General features: G+C 38.1%; 1 protein-coding gene across 12 annotated transcripts in view; it reads left to right on the top strand.

Moving 5' to 3' along the window:
- Positions 1 to 22,452, top strand: part of abcc3 (ATP-binding cassette, sub-family C (CFTR/MRP), member 3) — a 123,765-nt gene that overhangs the window by 96,703 nt on the left and 4,610 nt on the right. For 2 of the 12 annotated variants that reach the window (XR_009827036.1, XM_062056314.1), the window contains exons 23-28: positions 4,597 to 4,907; positions 10,611 to 10,810; positions 14,831 to 14,957; positions 18,119 to 18,220; positions 19,030 to 19,176; positions 19,261 to 19,419. Coding sequence is in view for 8 of the 12 variants with exons in the window: in XM_062056314.1 (XP_061912298.1) it covers positions 4,597 to 4,907; positions 10,611 to 10,810; positions 14,831 to 14,957; positions 18,119 to 18,220; positions 19,030 to 19,176; positions 19,261 to 19,419 (1,046 nt within the window). In the remaining 4 variants the exon portion in view is untranslated. Of the gene's footprint in view, positions 1 to 4,596; positions 4,908 to 7,051; positions 10,811 to 14,830; positions 14,958 to 18,118; positions 18,221 to 19,029; positions 19,177 to 19,260; positions 19,420 to 20,836; positions 21,076 to 22,452 lie in introns of those variants that run through there. The other 10 variants (XM_062056315.1, XM_062056320.1, XM_062056319.1 and 7 more) reach the window with 10 other exon arrangements.

The raw sequence follows: 22,452 nt of genomic DNA, 5'->3' as shown, positions 1-22,452 counted from the left end.
ATGGAAACATAAGTTGCCTCTATATTGAAACTATTATCATATATATACGATATATGATACCAAAAGACTTCCAGAGTTAGCGAGTTAATAGATATGATCAAAATAGTATCCATCTCACAGAGATTCCCGAGCCATTTTGAGAGTTAATGAGCAAGCCAGTCACGTGATCGGTGACATTGCATGAGGAACCGCAGATCCCTTCCCCATCAACAACAATGCTAGTCAAGCAGATTTTGTGAGAGACAACAACGATTACTTTGGAACATATGATGATGATCCAATACCTTATATTTTTCAGCTCAAACACAAGAAGGATAAGCAATACGTTTAAGAATCCGAGTGCTAAACGGTTGCAGCTTTTTTGAAACACTATAGCATCAGCAGCATTGCTAGGTGCTAAACATACAAACTAACTATAATAAACCAAAATAAAACAAGCACTTACTGTACAATTTCCACTCTTGCTGGGATGCAGACCGACGGGACGCTCACATATTCCGTTTGTATAAAGAATCAATCACAATCCTAAAGAACGGTTCAAAAAAATTGCCACAACTAGCTTCATTTTGTGTCTTTTTGGCCATCTCGGTCGATGTCAGTCGACCAGCCTCTCGGTCCATGGCCACATTTGTCTATTACCAGGTGAGAGATACATGAATTACAATCTAGAATTAACTTTTACCAAGTTTGAGAGGAAGCAGAAGCAGCCGAGGGCTCAGTTTGTCAACATCAGCAGTGAATGCTAGCATTAGCTTACGGTTATCAATGCGCCGCTAAAATAGCCCGTCTGCGTTAGAGCTTATAATAACAATATCACTCATATTTAGGTCACGATATGTTAATGGGGTAATGTTGGTGATTTTTGGATGTTTTAGAGAGGGTATAATGTGCGCAATAGAAGACCCTCGATCTGTTGACTCAATTGTTAGCTATTTATTTAATATTTTGAATGCGAAAAGAAGAAAACAAATGTGGTCTTGTCTTACATAAGGATTGTAAATGATAAACAGCGCGTCTCTTACCATTTTTTGCATATATCCAGTATGACTGATCTGCTAATAAGGTCACAGTGTGGGAGCGTTTGTGACGTGATCCAACCCTAAATTTACGGAAATTGCAGACGATATTCGGAGCGAAATATTCAAAATGACCGTCTGAAATTGTGGCATTTTGTGATGTTTAAAGGGTATTTTCACATGGTTTGTGGATTGAAAATTCAATTAGATATTGTTTAATGTATACAATGAAACACAATTAAGCATATAAAGCCAACTTGTTTTTACACTCTACTGGTACTTTAGGTCATCCAACAGTTATAAAATTGTAAAATGATTTTCTAAATGAACAATATGTCTAATATTTCTACAAACGTTTGTATTTTTGAAAGTCCATAAATGTTGAAACACACACGTAGGACGGCGCTGCAGCGTGATCATGTCCTTTCTCAGAGGTATTTCTGCACAACCGTCAGTTTGCACGCACATTTCAGACTAATATAGGGTCAAAAAACAGCTCCCACGGGACAGCTTTTGTCTTGATAAATCACGTTCTGATGATCAGCATATATTCTGCATATTCATGAAGACAGAAAGGCTAAATGGATTGCACTCCTTACTTTCCTCACTTAAGAGACGGAGTCCGCTTTGCCGTAGCTTAATAGATCAGCTTGCGTGCGCTATCAAGTTTCCACGTGTTTTAATACATGCAGATCTTTAGTAGATCAGGCCCTTACGTTTCTTGCACACTAAGATAACTCAATACTACCATGACAGTGACTCTGCCGTCATGCCGCTTTACCTGTTTACACAATACTTGCGTAATGTGTGCCACAGCTGAGTGATATGTTTTCATGAGAGAGATCTGGCATTTTATTCTTCAAACACATACAGTATATTGACAGTTGTTATGATAGTGTTTAAGCAGGATCCAACATTCCAACTTTTTAAATTGTGATGAAAGTGCCCCAAATGCAATGCTGAATGGCTTGGAATGTGTTCTCAACAGTGTGATATCTCTTTTACGACTTACCACCTAGTGGTTTGAATTTTAGAATTGTCTCAAATCAAATCAATCAAATTGTATTCATAGGAGAGGGACAAGTGGTAGAAAATGGATGGATAGATAGCCCTTAATCACAAGTGTCTCAAAGTGCTTCACAAACTCACAACGACATCCCCTGATCTAAACCCAGTAAACCCACCAAACTAAGTGAATCACCAAAATGAATTGGGTGTCTTTAAGGTGGGAATTTACAATCTGTACTGTATTGCTCATGAATTAATTGACATACACTAGGGAAGGGATTCGTATGGCCCCATCCCTGGGTGGATCTCACGTGAGAGGAAAAAGGTGGGTTAATCATTTTGCAATGCAATTTGCTAAAAATGATGGAAAGCACCACTTGATATAGCAACTGACTCCTTGATCAAAGTTGGAATTGCCACAAATAGGGATGATGTTTGATAAGGAATTATCGAGTTCGAGCCTATTATCGAATCCTCTTATCGAACCGATTCCTTATCGATTCTCTTATCGAGTCCAGATAGGTTGTTGTATATGGAAAAAAACACACAATATTTGGTTTAACAAAAGCTCACTTTTATTATATGATAAAAAAATAAAATCTAATAAATAAATAAATATTGACTGTTACCCACCTAAAAAAATAAAATAAAATAAATAAATATTGACCGTTGTTACCCAAAGTATATTAAGTGGGATTTTTCAGAGAAACAAATATATACAGTAACACAAAAACAACCTGTCTCTGTGATCACTATAGGTGTATAAATAATAATATAGTGTTAAATAAAATCAGTACCTTGGGCACAAAACTGGAAATAATACAGCTCTCCAAAAAGTGCACTTCTGCTGCTATTTGACATAACTGTTTGTTATGATGCTTTGACATTTTTGCACTTTCTTTATTGAAAGAACATTCTATGAAGAGAAAAGTTGTTTGCAAATGTGGTTACAATGCTAAAAAATGAAAAGTTAAAGCTAAAAAAAGAAATACACTTAATTGAGTTAACATTATTTCTTTATGGGGGAAAAATGTTATGAGCTAGAGAATATAACAACTACAATACCCAGCATGCAACGGGAGTTACGAGCATGCGCGGTAGCCCAGAAAAGTGTTGCATGTTGCCACGCTGTGAAAGTAAACGTCAAGAACTCAGCCAACACGCCTCGTCTGCATTATTTATAATTAGACAGACAACACATCTACAGTGTGATTTTGTTTTGTTTACAAGGAAAGAAAAACAAAAGTTAAAAAAGGGAGATATGTTGTATATATATGTATGTGCTGCGGTTGTTTTAAGAACGTTGCGACAGCTGCCGTAAAGGAGGTACGTTGCTAGCCTGGTTGCTATGTTTCCGGTTGGTCGTAAAAGTGTTCGTCATGTGTTTGTACCCTGCTCAAATCTCTCAGTAAAGTTATTCGATGGATTATAGCTTTTATTTTGAACTTTATTACACCTTGGAGCGCTTTTTACCGTCCATTGTTTTCCTGCTTTCGCTATCTGCGCCTAATGACTGAGCTACGTGACGTCAATTCTTGTGATGTCCCACGGAGCATTTCTGGTCGGGACGGGATTCGAATAAAGAATCAACTCTTTTCCTTTACTATAGTGGTCTCAATAACGGGTACCGGTTCTCAAAAAGGGATTCGAGTCCGAGGACTCGGTTCTTTTCTTATCAAACAACCAGGAAAACCGGTTTCGAGTATCATCCCTAGCCACAAAACACATTTTAAGATTTTCAACACTCTACTGCCATCTGGCGGCCAAAGTGGATGTGCACCCCACCCAATTCTTTACGTTTAATATGTTAGGTAAACTGCAACAAATAGGGTAATATGAATCCCTTTCTTAGTGTACACTGATACGGTATACAATGGAACCTCTAAGCTCAAATACAATCTGTACCAGGGTAATGGTTGAATTATTATTTTTTTCCCCATGAGACAATTAAATACATTCATTCCACGGTCAAATCGTTGCCATCATAAAATCTTAAGCAACATGTTTAACCAGTATATAGTGTATACTACATGTTTTAAACTATAACAATGTGTGTTACACATGAAGAGGATAACCATGTGTAAGATTGTATGCATTTTCAGCGTGTTTAACTATTTTACCAGTGTAAAAAGAATTTACTATCTGTAAAACAACAATTACATGTACTCAGCCTTTGATATAGTGTCCACAGTATGATTGATTCTCGTGGTTACATAAAGACTACTGCTCACTTTTGATTGTTTTATTGTTTTTCTTATCTTAGTATTGTCTACACAGCCATATTATAAGGTATACCCCCCCATCCCCTGCTCCCAAATATTTGAATTTCTAATTGTATTACCTTTACAGGTTTCATTGCTACTATGTTTGTTTTGCAATATTATGATGTTTTAGAGATCATTGATTAAAACCATGTTTTGTTTTAGGCTTATATGTGTAAAGTATCAAGGTTGTAAATGTTATGTTTTTTTTCAGAAAACTGTTTACATCATTGCACTCCAGACAGGTGTCTACAAGTGACTATGGTATTTTCTCAATCGAGCACAAAAACTTTTTTTGAAATCATTCTCAGGTGTCCTGGTCATGATCTCTTCCTTCACATTAGCCATGGGGAACATCAAGGCGGCAGGGAAGCTGCACCATAGCTTACTCGTCAACAAACTTCACACGCCCCAGTCTTTTTTCGATACGACACCTATAGGGCGCATCATCAACCGTTTCTCCAAGGACATCTACGTCATTGATGAAACTCTGCCCTCTACCGTGCTCATGTTCCTGGCCACCTTCTTTGTTTCTCTCTCTACAATGATTGTTATTATTTCCAGCACACCGATATTTGCTGTTGTCGTAGCACCCCTGGCTTTTGTATACATCTTTGTTCAGGTATTCTGCAAACAGGGAAAAATGCATGCTGGGTGCATGTTTGCTTCAGTTCAAACCCTTCAGTGTTTGTTTTTATCTTTAGACTAGACGGGGCTTTGTCCATGTTGAGCATTGCTGCTTTGATTGCCGCTTTCCTATCCCTCTCACATTATTTAACTGTCTTCTACATGCAAACACTGAACAACATAACATTTTCCATAAATCTATGACTGCCTTTTGTGGTGGTAACTATAGTGACTGACTACGAGGCCCTCTAGAAATCATGCAGGAGTGGTTAATGAAAATAGTGTATGTCGCTTACACGGGATATGGAGTTGGTTTGTTATTTATTCGAATGTTATCAGTCGCTCAACTAGGGTGTGTGAGCTGCGTCTCAACGCTCTAAACACAGAAATGATCCAAAACCAAAAACACACACATTGTACCAGTAGAATGGAAAAAAAGTTACCGGTATATGCTTAATTGTGTCTCATTTTATCCATTAAACCATATTCAATTGCATTTACAATCCGTAAAGTATGTGAAAATACCGTCTAAACATCACAAAATGCCTCAATTTCAGAAGGCCAGTTTGAATATTCCGCTATAAATACCTTTTGCAATTTCCGTAGACTCGGGGTTGGATGACGTCAGGATGAGAACGCTTCTGCACTCTGACCTTATCAGCAGATCAGTCATACTAGAAATATGCAAAAATTAGAAAGAGATGTGAATCCCTATGTAAGACATGAACACATATGTTTTTCTGTGTTTTATGCATTCTAAGTCGTGAATTAATAAATAGATTAAAAGTCTGCTAACAATTGAGTCATTGAGAGCTCTCCATTCCGCCCACAAGGCCTTCTAAATAAACATTCAAAACCCGCCAACAATACTCTATTTACATATTGTGATCTGAATATTGACCTAATAATAGCAATATTGTTATTTTAAGCGCTAACACAGACAAGCTATTTTTTAGCCGTGAATTAATAACAGACAGCTAACTAGCCCTCTGCTGTTGTACTGTGAGCTGGCTGATGTTCTGTTGCTGCCGCTGTTGCATTGTGTCTCAGCTCGTCAAAATTATTCTAGATTATAAATCATGGCTCTCATTGGGATAATAGGAGAATCAAGCCATAAATCTAGAATTTGTGCATCTGTAACATTGAATCCTATCAGTTGTCATCGCAGTGAGAGCAGACATTGTACAGTTAGCAATTGTTTTATTATGTTCATAGTTTGTATTTCTTGTTTGGCACTTAGCACTTGCTGCATGATGCTAGTGTTTCACTAAAGCTGTATCTGTTTTAGCATACAGCTTCTAAAACGTATTGCTCATCCTCCTTGTGTTCGGGCTCAAAAATATAATGTTCTGAATCATAATTTTCCCAAAGTAATTGTTGGATCTCACAAATCTGCATGATTAGCATTGTTGTTGATGGGGAAGGGATCTGTGGTTCCTACCTCCACGTCACGGATCACGTGACTGGCTTGCTCATTATCTCATTATCTATTTACTCGCAAATTTTGTAAGTCTTTTGGTGTTATAAATGAAATATATATGATAATAGCTTCAATATACAGTAGATGCAACTTGTTTTTCCACTCTACTGGTACTGTAATCACATGCAACAGGGAAATACTGTGTGTTAAAAATGTTGCAATCATACAACCTCTGCTGCTGCAGGATCAAAAACAAATGCCAAAGAAGGTCAAGGAACAAAATGGAACTTAGCCAGGGCTGCCAGGCTGCCAAGTTTTTTTGTTTTTGATCATATCTGTGTTTAGAGCGTTTGGATTTCCTCCATCCGCCATTTTATTCAACAAAGCTAAAACAAGTTGTCTATATTATTTGCAACCTTGTCACTTAGGTCACTCAAGTAGTGCAGGATGGTTTTACTTACTAAACATATTTTTTCTATTGATATATCTGGCTATTTAGGAGGAATGAAAACAACTATGTGACAACAAAACTCATATATCAGCACTGTCCTTGTTTCAGTCTCAGTAGAGGTAGCCTTTGACTGCAATAGAGCAATGCACTCTACCTGTATTGAGAACACTCACAACAACATATAAGGGGTGGGTGCTTATCTTTTTAACACAGTTGTGTTGTCACACTTGGCCCCACTCCCCTCCCTGCCACTCCCCCCTTCTTGCAGGTTTGCTGTTGTTGGTTAACTCCCTGTTGTCCCAGGCCTACAGTATGCTAAGGGCAGCCAAGCTCATACACCACAACCTGCTTCAGAGGGTCCTGCGAGCGCCCCAGGCCTTCTTCGAGAGCACCCCCGTTGGGCGGTTATTAAACCGCTTCAGCAAAGATGTGGATGCCATAGACTCCCTCCTTCCACATCAAATTGACATATGGATGTGCACTTTCTGGTACACACTGAATGTGCTGCTCATATGCTCTGCCATCACCCCCATGATCCTCATAGTCTTAGCCCCGTTAAAGGTGTTCTATTGGTGGGTTCAGATAAATCGTAAATAAGTATATTACATGCATGTCTGAGCGTGTTGATAATGAGAGAGTCTGCTGTTTTCGCTCTGATGAGCAAGTGGTGGCATTTATTGGTTTACAAGATGTTAGTTTGGCACAGTTCAGTGCCACTTGGTTCACTTGATGACACCGATAATCTCAGCGATTTTTTTTACATGCAAAAAACATGACAATACAATCTCAAAGCTCATAAGGAAGAAATAATATACATTTTTTGATCTTCAATAGTCCTCTTTGGACATTAATGTTGCACTTATTTTCTACTTTTCTATAGCACCTTGTTAAGGCCAAGCCTAAGAATATATATTCCTCAAAACATAAAATCCCAAATCCCAGATTTGGACGAATTAAATATTTTGTTGAAGGATTACTTGATTAAATTGTTGGGAACTGTTTTTTTTAACAAATATCAATACATTTAAAAATGATCAAACCAGTGAGAATTGTATAGAACGAGCTTCTGTAAATTTCCTCTCGAAAAAAAATCGTAGTGCAGCTCAGAAGTTCTACAGCTCTCCCTACAATGTTACTCCTGTTGAGACAACAAATGGTCTCTGGGGGGATTCTGAAACAAAGCAAGAGTCAGCAATAGTGTCAATGCTTTCGTCAACTGCTGCCATACTCCAGGTACTCTTGTGAGGCATTGCATTGTCATCAACAGAAGTAACCCAGGGCATAGTCTGTCGGTGGGTCTGACTGAGGGTCTCATCCTGTTTACTAACAGCAGTCAGGATACCTTTGTCTAGCACATTGAGGTATGAGTGGCCCAGCCTTTCAACAATATGAATATGGAGGTTTTAGTGTGGCACATGACGCCCTCATGTCACTTTCATGAAGTTTCGGTCTTTTGGTAGGACTCTGTTAGTGCTTCCTCTGTTCCTCTTTGCACATAGTTTGCAGATCGTTGACTATTTGGAGTTCTCTTTATCGTTTGAGCAGTATATTTACATTCACAAAAGTGAGTGTCACATTTCTGCCAATTATGGTATTGTTTTAAACCCTCTCGGACACATTAACTTTTTAATGGTCTTCAAAGCCAAAAAAGACATAAAAGTACTGACATTTTTCAATGGGTGCAAAAACATTTAGGATTTATATATTTTTTAACTTCTTTTGCTGAAATTTCTCAATAAACTTCAGTCCTTAACAAAATTATCAAACAAAACATTTTACGTGAAAAAATACTCATGAAAGGACAAAAAAGTCACCTTTGTCCCCTGTGGATAATAGGACAACACTAAAGAAATGCCCTTTTGATACAATGTAAAGTAGTCAGTGTACAGCTTGTATAACAGTGTAAACGCAGTCAACTCACCTGTTCGGGGTCGCGGGGTGTGCTGGAGCCTATCTCAGCTGCCTTCAGGCGGAAGGCGGGGTACACCCTGGACAAGTTGCCACCTCATCGCAGGGCCAACACAGATAGACAGACAACATTCACACTCACATTCACACACTAGGGCCAATTTAGTGTTGCCAATCAACCTATCCCCAGGTGCATGTCTTTGGAGGTGGGAGGAAGCCGGAGTACCCGGAGGGAACCCACGCAGTCATGGCATTTATGTCTAAACTACTAATAACAAAAATAAGTACACCCCATTGAAAATGTCAAAATTGTGCCCAATTAGCTATTTTTTTCTACATAGTGTCATGTGACTTGTTAGTATTAAAAGGTCTCAGGTGTGAATGTGAAGCAGGTGTGTTAAATTGGGTAGTAGAGCTCACACACGTTCATACTGGTAACTGGAAGATCTGGAAATTGCTGGAAAAATATAATCACATAAATAATTGACACTTTGAACACAATTTGGACATTAACACTTAGCAGCAGTTTAGACATTAAAGACTGTGTTGTCACGAACGGCTTGGCCGCAGCAGGACCCCAACGCAAAGCAGAAAATTCAATGATAATAACAAAAAGCACTCTCTAAAAGAAGTGAGGGAAAATAACTAAGGATGCACACATAAATTGGAGAGCTTAGGAGGAAATGAGTATCAGGCAGGTGGCTTCGCCCAATGACCCAGAAACCAGGCACTGCTACAAAAAGATCATGACACATGTTGAGTTATTTTACACTCTTACCAGTTACTGTAAATTACTCTTACAAGCTGTACAATGACTACTTTACATTGTACTAAAGTGTCATTTCTGTAGTGTTTGCCCATTCAGATATTTAATACAATATTTTCAGACAAATGAGGAGTGTACTTACTTACTTATTAAATATTGTATTTATATTTGCATCAAGTCCTAAAATTATATATATGTAGATATATTTAATAATCCCATGTTGTTAGGGAGTACATCTATTATGAAGTTTTCAAACTTCTAAACTTTTTGCCACAATATAATCTCATTTGGATCACCCACCAGATAATATTATTATTCCTGCCACTGGATCGGCTTTACCATTTACTTGATATCACTTGTGGTGTCCGACCCAGATGAATAGTGCATGGTTGCCGGAAATTTTTTTTAGTAGGTAGTGTTTGTTTATTCTGCTTATTTCTTTAAAATATTTACTAAATATATCTCAAATTGGTAAAATTACTACATCAGCTAATGGAGATGATTGTAGAGTCCTAGAATAATTAACATGTTTGATTTTTTTGGACAATCTAACACAGAATACATAACAAAGTAGTGTGATTATCATGAAGAGGTTTTGTAAGAAGATATTTGAAATTCAAACAAACACACAACTGAATTAAAAAAAATGTATGCTGGTCATTCTGTTTTCTTCCCTTTAATTCAGTACTAACATGAGCCAAATCAAACCTCATTCCTTCTCTGCATGGCCATTGGCTGTTTCATGTCACTGTAAGAGTGTCTTCTGTTCCCTGACTACTCACTAAAACCAAAATAATGACAGACGTACTTACAGTACTAACACACACAGAATCAGCATTTGAATGATACGCTTAATGTACAACAAACCCCCTGCAGTCTGAGCCTGACATTAACATGCAGCAAGGCTGTACATTTTTACTAAAAAGGGATTTGCATGTTGACTCACCTCAAATGAGCTCATGTCACATTAATAAGCATGTCTGACAAGCATTGTAAGCGTTTTTTGTTTGTCATAGGCTTGTTTTTGTGTGTGATTGCGGAATATTGTGTGTGTACATGTTATTGTATATTATTTCTTTGCAATATGTCAAGCATTGCAGTTGACTTGTTGGTTTTAATCCCATGTTTGTTTTTCTCCCCTTAATGCCCTTAGAGATTTTATGTTGCCACATCTCGGCAGCTAAAGCGTCTGGAGTCTGTAAGCCGCTCGCCCATTTATTCCCATTTCTCTGAAACCATCACTGGTTCGAGTGTTATCCGAGCTTTTGGCAGATGCTCTGCCTTCGTGTTGATGAATGATATGAAAGTGGATGACAACCAAAAGAGTTACTATCCGGGTGTAGTGTCAAACAGGTATGCATCTTCTTTTCCTATTCACAGCAGTAGCTGTTGCAACGTTGTTAGAGGTTCTTATTAATGCAGCTCTGTGGTTCTTTAATGTTGTTTATTTCCATTTGTACCTGTGCTCTAAGTTAAAGGGGGATTGCACTTATTTGGAATTTTGCCTAACATTCACAACCCTTATGTAAGACAAGAACACATATGATTTTTTTTTTAATGCATTCTAATTTGTAATATACAGTAAGTATGAGGTGGCTAACAATGCATCTAATGGGACTCATGAAGCCACCTAAAACATCCGAAAACCGCCAACAATACTTCATTTACATGTCATTACCAGCATATTAACCAAGTATTTGCGATATTGTTATTATAAGCGTTAACACAGAAGAACTACTTTTAGCGGCGCCGTCATCAGAGACGAGCTCATGCAGCTTTTTACATACTGAGCCGGTGAGCTGCTGCATCCCCTCTGAGTTAGTTAAAATTAATTCTAGATTATAAATCATGCCCTAAGAAGTTTGTCAACTTTGACATTCAATTTAAACTTAAGAGATTGCAAGAAAAACACAAACAGACGCTCGTTTGCACGCCCCCTTTTTAATTATGATTATTTTTTATTTTAAATTGGAAGATGTAAACAGATCAGACATTGTGCAGTAAGTGATTGTTTATTTTTTATTTTAAAGATTAAAGTACCAATGATTGTCACACACACACTAGATGTGGTGAAATGTGTCCTCTGCATTTGACCCATCCCCTTGGGGAGCAGTGGGCAGCAGCGGCGCCGCGCCCGGGAATCATTTTGGTGATTTAACCCCCAACTCCAACCCTTGATGCTGAGTGCCAAGCAGGGAGGTAATTGGTCCCATTTTTATAGTCTTTGGTATGACTCGGCTGGGATTTGAACTCCAACCTACCGATCTCATTTGATTGTGTTCGTAGTATTTCTTGTTTAGCAATAGTGCTACTTCCTGATTCTGCTTATCACTCAGCTTCTAAAACTTGTAGTTCATCCTCTGTATATTCAGGCTCAAAAATATAAGGTTCTGGATCATTATTTGTTCCAAAGTAGTCGTCTCTCATAAAGTCTGTCATGATTAGTAGTAGTTGTTGTTAGGAAATGGCGAACGTTGTGATGCGTCAGTGAAATAAATGGTGTATGCTTAAAATTACCAAATTATGTAAATATTACATTTTTATGAATGTGCCTGTTGGTACATTACCGGTTAATATGTATATAAAACATTGTTGTAGGTTTTTGGATGGTTTTTGAGTGCTTTATAGGTGGATTAGAGCAAATCCTATTACCTTCATTGTTAGCTGACTCTTGCTAGCGTTTCTGTACATGTTAGAATGCATAAAAAAATTAAAAATATGTGAATAACAGACAAAATACCCCATAATAGCAGTTTCCCTCTAAGCTGTAGTGTTTTGTGACCATCTTTGCTGACAATTTTTCTTAATAGATTTTTAAATAATGCAACAAATTTACTTATTCAACTACAGAAAATTAACAATAATTTTATCGTTTAGTTAACAATCACTTTTTTATATCTTCATAGTACGCCAACATTGAGAAATAAAAAAAGGCAACTTTTTCACAAAGATAGCTATTTAACCGCTATTGTAAGTTGTATTTATTTTCAAAATGTATACATGATATAATATATAATAAGAGCCGCCCCTCTTCATACACAACGCAGCTCACATGCTTTGTGTAAGGCTATGCTCGGTTTGCGTGAAAAAACGCATGTAAAATGTCAATTAATGAATGACAGGGCGCTTCAAAATGAAATTTTACCGCAAACATATTTCTAAAACGCTTTCTGCTCCAACACTGATAAGATTATAATTGCAAAATTCTCTTCACATTGCCACTGTGCCCCTGTGGTGCTGAGCGTTAGTGCTAGTCTTGTAAGGTAGTAGTATTGGGTTCAATCCCCAGTTAAATCTGTGTCAGAAAGGTTTGCAAATTAGTTTTAATTATGTAATAGTGGTTATGTTGCACTAAAAAAAGATTTAATTTATTTTCCTTGAATTCTTTTTAGTAAAAAAACATGCATCAAATTAAATGTAAGTTTGATTAGAATAGTAAATCGTTTCACATAAATAAAAAAAAGTCTGAAAAGGTTTTGGCTAACTCAATATTTAATAGTTAATGTACTCATTTTTGCATTTGTTCAAAAAAAAAACCCAGAACTATTCTGATAACATAAATGTTAACCTTTTTAATTAGATTGACCAAAATCTTTATTTGCAAGTTTATAAACGTGCAAATAAATATAATTTACAATGAGGGTTGAATCATGATTAGTGCAAGTGTATGTATCTTAATTTCAAGAATGTTGAACTAACATGGTAATCATAATACCTATCTGCAACTATTTAAAAAAAGTATTGCTAATTAAAACTTTGTTCATGTTTATGAATGTTTGTACTTACAGTCCATGCATCAATTTAAAATTTAGTCCAGAATGAAATAAACTAAAACGAAACTGATACTGTAACATCAATTTTAACATTTTTACTACAAACGTGAGATTTATTAAGGCCATGCCCACACAACCATGGGTACTTAATGAACGCATACTTATCTCTGCAATTAGGCCTCTTGTCCACACGCAAACACAGATTTTTGTCTTTAAAAACGCAGACTTTTGCAAACGCTGGCCGAAGTGTAGAGTTCCAAAACGCTGGCCGCTCAGCGTATGCGTGTACACGGCACAAACGGAAATGTGTGCTCCTCTGATGACGTCACGGTTGTGCGGTGTCATTTCCAAAGCTCAACAACACTGCCTTGCTGGCTTTAAACACAATATAAGAGGACTTACTGTACGTTTGAACTTAAATATGCTGCTATTTTCACTCTACATTGACAAAAAGACACATCAAAATGGGCTTTGTGTCTGTGACACTCCCGCCAGCTCCAATGACAGTCAGCTGTTTTGGATACGATAGCTGTCAAACCTCCAGCTGACAAGCAAGACTTTTTGCTTTGTGTCTTTATAAAGTTGCAAAATGATCTCATGTTTTTAATCCTTATTTAACGACAGATCATGAAGTTAACTTACGTGTGTTGGTTCCATTTGTGGAGATATAGCTGGGCGCGACTGCGCGCGCACATAAAAAGCGCCGTAGCGACAAAAAACAACAACTATGTAGCATTCTCCTTGTTAGAGTGTACTTATGTTAAAGACAATGTACACTTCATTGCACATGTAATATACCATTACTGAAAAAATGCACGTATAAAAAGTGCAATAAAACTGGAAAAAGTTTGAACTGTTGATGCCTGAATCCTGTTTTATTTGTTTTGAATATAAAAATAGCAAATTGGCCACCTGGATCCTTTCATTTTTCAGTGTGCGTCCCTGACTGGAAAAGTTTGTACACACCTGCCTTAAATAATAAATAATCAATTTATTTTACACATCCCAAATAAAAACTATAACTTATCAAATTCTTGACTGTCGAAACCATGTTGTATTGTGTCAAAATCCAAACATCATATTTTCTAAAAATATACAAATTTGCAAATTTACTAAAGACATTTTTGTTTTAAACATGACCAGTTATAAACAATTACCAACATTCTTTCATTTTCTGCATCTTCAAATTTTTTACTTGTTATCGATAGTTGATCAGTTGGAATTAAGTCAACTTCACACCGTTTATCTGTGAATATTACAACTGTAGTCTTATCAACTCACTCTTATGTGACCGTGCTTGTTATTCAGTTTGTTTCCAAGCTCGTTCAAGCTAAATTAAACATTGAGCGTCACTCTGAGCACAGAAACACAGCTGCTGAGCAAAAACACTCAGGTCAAAGGGTTTCTGCTGCTGTTCAACTCAAATGCAGAAATATGAGCTGTGTTCGCTGTCCAGTACACATAGTAATATAAGCACTGTAACTATCAGACTTCAAATCAGTACAGGATAACAGAACAAAAAACAGCTATCACATCAACAACACATCCCTTTAGATTTACTCTAATGAAATGCGATTTTTATCTAATGTTTGTCATGCAGATGGCTCGGCGTTCGCATTGAGTTCATCGGAAACTGCATCGTTCTGTTTGCTGCTCTGTTTGCTGTCACTGGAAAGGACAATCTAAACCCAGGCCTTGTGGGTTTATCGGTGTCCTATGCTTTACAGGTACAAGACTCATTCACAGAAATGTTGTCGATCCTTCACAATCCCTATGTAAGACAAGAACACATACTTTTCCTTTTGTATGCATTCTAACTCTTAAATAAACACTAGCAAAAGTCAGCTTACAATGGAGCCAATAGGAGAGTCGCTCTAGTCCTTCTATACAGCGCTCTAAAAAAAAACATCGAAAAGCCTCCATCATCGATTTATATACACGCTGTATGTAATGTAGTAACAGGCACTTGTGGAGGCGTGGCTCAAAATGGTAGAGCTTCCGCCATCCTAGACACTGCCATTGTGTCCTTGGGCAAGACACTTCACCCACCTAGGTCTGAGTGCCACCCACACTGGTGTAAATGCGGCGTAAATGTAGATAACGAGAGAAAAAGTGCTATTTAAACATAATTCAGTTCACTTCACATTCATAATAACAGGTAATATTTACATATTTTGCTAATTTTAGCAGCATATACATTTTACAGACGCATTACGAGGTTCACATTTCCCTTTTAACAAAAAACACTAAGCATCATGCAGCAGTGTTGCAAATTGCTGAACGAGACATACAAAATTTGAAAATAATAAAACAATCACGTACTGTACAATTTATGCTCTCACCGGGATTTTGACTGATGGGATGCAGTAGTTCACTGGCTCAATATGTCAGTAGGCCCTAATCAACCCAAAGTTCAGGAACAATAGGTTCCGGTCGAAGTGTGTGGTTTGTGTTTCCATTACATTTCGCAGTTCAGTTAGTTTATACAAATTAGACGGATGACATATGAAGGAGTGGTATAGTATATTTTCTACACTGATACCGTGTATATAAACGGACAAGTAAGTCAGAGTTGTTTTTAAAAAAAAAAAAAGGAAATACAAGGCAATAATATAGAAAACGATATGATTGAAAAAATTAAGTGTACCTAATTGTTTATAAAACGTCAGGCTTTTGTCCGTAATGTCCAACAGTCAGAAAGGTGTCCTCAGTAAATGATTAATTCATGAAGTTCAGGCGATTCCTTTTGGTCCATTTCATCTGTAAATAATAATATAAAAATAATAAATGTCAGTGTTTATCTCACTTTGACAACACAATCACTTTAGCATTCTGTTCACTCGGGTTGAGGCTAATAACTACACAAATTGAGTGTCACTGACTACTTTTACAACCTTTAATAATGTAAAAAAGGTTACATTTGATGTCTTTACCTGTGATCCACTCATGTACGGCCACCTTTATTTCACATTTACCCAACAAAGTCTCAAGAGTAGTAAGCAGCTTTCCTTCGAGCTTGACTGAATACTCCTCTTTAAATAAGTTTTAAAAAGTCCACCCACTTCTCGTAGCTTGGCGTATCAAAATAAAGTTTAAAAAAAATATTAAACAACAATAAACTGCATACAGTTTAAAGACTGCGGCTGAGTAAAATCACTGCAAGTTAGTTCCACTGATCAGCGTACAAAGAGCCCCACAAATCTTCCTGCAAGTCGAAAGTTCCTTTCGTTCTTCTTTCTCTTCATTGTCAAGTTTTTTGTTATAGAAATACACAAGAAATAATAAATAAACAAGTCGTCTAGCATTCTGTAATTAGCGGTCTGTGAGACACAAGATGCAGGTGAGTTTATTACAAGGCAAGGATCGGTACACAAAGGACAGTCCTACACAGCAAAGGTATCCACAAGGTGGCAGGCAGAAGACAAGTGTAAGATCATGATAGCAGGCAGGTACTTGGGACAAATCAATCTCCATTTGCTTGTTTGTGGAGGTGAACTTGGGCTTCTCCAAATAGGTGTCCTGGCAGCCAGAGCCCAAGCAGAGGATTTTGCGTATGGACCACTTGAAGTTAGGATTATGACTTTCTAACCATAGGTTCCCCAAGATTACCTCCATGATTGGACATAGAAAGCACATGGACGCTTAGCTGCTCTGTGTGTGTGTTAGGGAATGTGACTTTTAACTGGAGTGTCCACTGATTAATCTTGCCCAGAGATGTTCTGTCAACTGCTTTCACTGCCAGAGGATGCATTTGGCAGAATAACGGTAGCTTTAATCGCCTGGCAAGGGAGAGATTCATCAGGTTAGCATCTAAACTGGAGTCCACAAAGAAAATAAACTTGACAATGGCACGTTGTGAGCAAAACTGTACTAATGGCTTGCAAAGAGCAGAGTTGCCTATTACAACTTTGGGAGTCACCGCACCATGCGCAATTTCCCCCGAGTTGGCACTCTTGAGGTGACTGTTCGCCACTAGGTGTCCTCCTTGGTCGCAGTAAAACACTTTCCCTCTGTCCTTCTGTGTGTGCGCTCTTCTTGCTTAAGCTGTGTCACGTAATGCATTAGAAAGTCCAGTTTCAAATTCACAAAACAGAGACAGGTTGCGCAGTTCAGCCACAAATGCTCTCATTTTCAGTCTGATTTCGGTTATGGAACCAAAACCTCTTTGCTATCTCAGATGCTCATTTAATAATTCTACAATTGTTAAAAATGACTGCATTACAGGTCTTTCAGGGGCTAGCAAATTCTTCAAAAGGTGATATGTTTGAGTACCCATTGAGCTGAAAAGTTTTGGAACTTTCTTATCCTCACGCACCTCATTGGCAGCGAAATACAATTAAACTCGTTCAATATAAGACTCCCAATCTTAGTTATATTGTCAAACTCTTCGATCTTTCCAATAATCAACATAGTGATGTAGACTTTGCTTACATCTCCAGTGGCAAACGCTTTCAGCTATCAACTATCAGCTGTCAGCTCAGTGTTAGCCTTTTAGTCGTAGCTGTCACTCACAAGTATAGTATTCCCCTGTTTTCCTCTCTTGCGGTTCAGCCATCACCTGTGACCATCTATGCAGCTGTAGACTCCTTTGCATTCCAATCCCATCCTCATCGTCACTTTGTGTTTTTACAACTTCTCAAAAAATAAAAGCAGACTCCGTCTTAGCCTCAGCACGGTTTGTTTATTATAGAGCGTGGCCATATTGAACAGAGTACCATTTACAGTGTATATCACAGAGCAAACTGTGCTTCACAGGCAGTGGCTGACAGTACTCTGCAAGACAAAATATGTCCATACACTTGAGTCAGTTTACATTTACTTAAAGACTAAACATTAGTTTCATACTTTACATTTTCTTAAAGACTAAACATTAGTTTCATACCTGCAGGTAACCATGTCTCTAAACTGGATGGTGCGGATGACTTCTGATCTGGAAAACAACATTGTAGCAGTGGAGAGAGTAAAGGAGTACTCTGAGACCCAAACTGAGGTTTGTAACAATTGTAACACAACAAATATAAGAATAATGCATATAAACTTTGCATGGAAGTATGTATTTCCAGACATTACTGACTCTCAATCTTAGTTTTTCACTCTTTAGCTTAACTGTCATGGCCTGTCACGTCAGATCATGCCTTGCATTGAGTTTGCTGGCGTTTTCCTGTGTTAAGTGTCTTGGTTCCGGTTTAGTGCTCCTATTTAGGTCGTTCTTCCTGTTTTGTTTGTGTGTTCCTGCAAGCAGCTTCACTCCCCCCTCAAAATGTTTTCTCCTCGCAGCTGTTTTCATGTTGTAATTACGGCTATTTAAGTTGAGCCTTTGCCGCTAGCCTTTGTCGCTCTTTGTCATGTTTGTTGATACATTGTGGACGCTTCTCCTGCTGCATGTTTTCACCAGTGAGTTTTTGCTGTTCTCCGGGATTCCGTTTTGTTTATACCCTGATCGGTTTAGTTTAGTTTTGCACAGCCTTCCCTATGCTTTGGTGCCATTCCTAGCGCCACTCGTCTTTTGTTTATTTGAGCCATTAAATAAATGTTTACCTTCATGTTGCCTCCTCTGCTTTTTGTATCTTAGGAACACGCCAAATTATCGCTGTCATGCGACCCGATTGTCACATTAACGCCTTCTTCTTTATTCTAGAGTTTAGTTGGTTAATTCTTTTTGGGCCATGACTGTATGTGTGCATGTTAATATATTATTCTTATCAGTAAGAGGCACATGTGAAATAGAATACATATGGCAATTTTGAGTGACAAAACAACTAAGGTATTTCATTTAACACGATGCATTTTTGTGAACAGGCAGCCTGGGAGATTGAGGACAGGAAGCCCCATGCCGATTGGCCCATGAAGGGGAATGTAGAATTCCATGACTACAGCGTTCGATACAGGGAAGGACTTGATCTGGTCCTGAAAAACTTGACGCTGAATGTCAAAGGAGGAGAGAAAGTAAGGGTGGTGCGAATAAAGCAGTGAAAGACTTGTCCTTCAGTTTTGGCTTTATTAATCTCTTGCAATGTATGTTTTGAACAGATTGGTATTGTAGGTCGAACAGGAGCAGGCAAGTCATCCATGACACTCTGCCTTTTCCGTTTGCTGGAAGCTGCTGAAGGAGACATCGCCATTGATGATGTTAAGATATCTGAGATAGGCCTGCATGACTTGAGGTCCAAACTTACGATCATTCCACAGGTACACAGCACACGCACACATGCGCATACACCCCACCCACACCCACACACAATAAGTACACCTGAAAAACACAACTTAAAAACTAGAAAACACTTATACTAAATCTACTGAACTACTAACTACTACTGATTTACTAAAGGTTTGCATGTATTAAAACACCTACAAGGTTGATAGCACACGCAATGCTGATCTACTAAGCTTGTGCGCAGAGGATTGTGTCTCTTAAATGAGTAAAATAAGTGCAATTCATTTTGTGTGTATGCAGAATATATGCTTATTATCAAAACACCCACAATACTGGGAGGTGATGCAAATATAATCATTTAGTGCTCGTAATGTGGTTGATAAAGACCAAAACTTTTCTGCCGACACTATTTTGCATCTATATTTACTAGATTTGACAGTACGCACAAATAGCAGGGAGAAAGGAGGTGATTGCGCTGCACAGACAAACAATAGAGAGAAAATACTCTGTCTTAAGTGTACATGTCAATGTATTTGGATTGTCAGAAATAAAAAACATTCGACATATCATCTATTCAGCAATGTCATTTTACAATTTCATTGCTGCTGGATGACTTAAGGGGCTGATTTGAACAAATTCAAATATGGGTTTTGGCGTCTGGTGTTTTATTAATGGTGTTACTTGTTTTCATATAGGATATATATGTATTATAACAACGTATCTCCTATATGCAAAAACTTACAATGCCTTTTTTCTTGGCAATGTTACTTCTGGATCATTTTACATGCACCATCGCAACACCAGCGCCTCCCAGAGCACCCCTCCACCGTGCTAAAAATAGGTTCTGTTGTATAGATTGATCTTCTATATCGCCTCGAAAAGGTGATACATATCATATTTGTCTGCTGTATGTTCCACAACATAACGAAACAGCACAGGTTGGAGCATATGATGTCATGAATGTGGAGGGAAGTGAGTGTTTCCATGGTGACAACTGTAGTACATGCAAAATACTACTTTAAATAAGGCGGTCCGCACCACTTTTGCACTTATCAATTCTACATACAGTAGATCAACAGCAACACGCCCACTTTTAGTACGAACAAGTTTTACTTTGCACACGCTATTCAGCACTAGTTATTGGGATCTCAGTAGAGCAGACCTAAGTGAAGCACAGAACTCCGACATTATTTAAAGGCCTACTGAAACCCACTACTACCGACCACGCAGTCTGATAGTTTATATATCAATGATGAAATCTTAACATTGCAACACATGCCAATACGGCCGGGTTAACTTATAAGGTGCAATTTTAAATTTCCCGCCACACTTCCGCTTGAAAACGTCTCGGTATGATGACGTATGCGCGTGACGTAGCCAGTTTAACAGAGGTATGGCTTCCCCATTGAAGCCAATACGAAATAGCTCTGTTTTCATCTCATTATTCCACAGTATTCTGGACATCTGTGTTGGTGAATCTGTTGCAATTTGTTCATTGCATTATGGAGAAAGAAGCTGAGCAAGCAAAGAAGAAAGTTGTCGGTGCGAAGGGGATATTTTGCAAGGGAAGTCAGCAACACAACACAGCCGGTGTTTCATTGTTTACATTCCCGAAAGATGCAGTCAAGATCGAAGAACTCGGACAACAGAGACTCTAACCAGGAGGACTTTGATTTGGATACACAGACGCGATACCGTGAGTACATAGCTGCGCTTCCAAACATTTGATCGCTTGCTATAACTAGCTCGAGCTAGTAGCTAGGAGCTAGGAGCTAGCATAACAAACACCTAGGTGTTTGTTATGCGGGATTAATTTGTGACATATTAAATATAAGCCTGGTTGTGTTGTGGCTAATAGAGTATAGTGTTTATTTACTGTTGTAGTCATTCCCAGCTGAATATCAGGTCCCACCCGCGCGCTTCCAAACATTTGATCGCTTGCCCGTACGTAACTTTGGTTAAATATATAAGCTTTATGAACCTTGGGTTAGGTGAACGGTCCTTTGAGCTGAGTGAGTGTGTGTGTTGTGCAGGTGTTTGAATTGTATTGGCGGGTTATATAGACGGGATCCCGTCTATATAACCCGCTCGAGCTATAACTAGCTCGAGCTAGGAGCTAGGAGCTAGCATAACAAACACCTAGGTGTTTTATGTGGGATTAATTTGTGGCATATTAAATATAAGCCTGGTTGTGTTGTGGCTAATAGAGTATATATATGTCTTGTGTTTATTTACTGTTGTAGTCATTCCCAGCTGAATATCAGGTCAGCCCCGGCTCTCACAGCATCTTCCCTAGCTGAATCGCTTCCACTCCCCACTAGTCCTTCACTTGCATTTTCCTCATCCACAAATCTTTCATCCTCGCTCAAATTAATGGGGAAATCGTTGCTTTCTCGGTCCGAATCTCTCTCACTTCTGGCGGCCATCATTGTAAACAATAGGGAACTTTGCGGATATGTTCAATTGACTACGTCACGCTACTTCCGGTAGGGGCAAGCCTTTTTTTTATCAGATACCAAAAGTTGCGATCTTTATCGTCGTTGTTTTATACTAAATCCTTTCAGCAAAAATATGGCAATATCGCGAAATGATCAAGTATGACACATAGAATAGATCTGCTATCCCCGTTTAAATAAAAAACATTCATTTCAGTAGGCCTGTAACTGTGCACAATGACACAACAAACAAATGAAAAATGTTGCTCCTTACTACATACTCCAACGACATTGTGGCATGCAGCACAGAAACGTGTTTCAAGCTATTGGCAAAGCCAATATTACTAGGTTATAATTCTGTTTGCTAATTGTTTTTTTTTTCAACACTTCCTTTCCTTTCACACACAAAATTAACAAAATACAAAAAACGTGGACTAACAAAATATTGTGAATGTCATCATGTAAAATACATGTCAAAAAGTGGTGTGAATGAATTATCAGTCAGTACGTGTCCATGCACTAAATTAGTATGATTTCACAAATAGTTCAGCTCTAAATAAACCTACTACAACCCATGAAACACCTTAATCCGATCGTGTTCGGTGTTTGAAAAGTCGGACTAACACACCTGGA

This window comes from Entelurus aequoreus, linkage group LG08 (genome assembly GCF_033978785.1).
Source record: "Entelurus aequoreus isolate RoL-2023_Sb linkage group LG08, RoL_Eaeq_v1.1, whole genome shotgun sequence".
NCBI classification, from domain to species: Eukaryota; Metazoa; Chordata; class Actinopteri; order Syngnathiformes; family Syngnathidae; genus Entelurus; species Entelurus aequoreus.
This window is presented reverse-complemented; position numbering and strand designations above follow the sequence as displayed.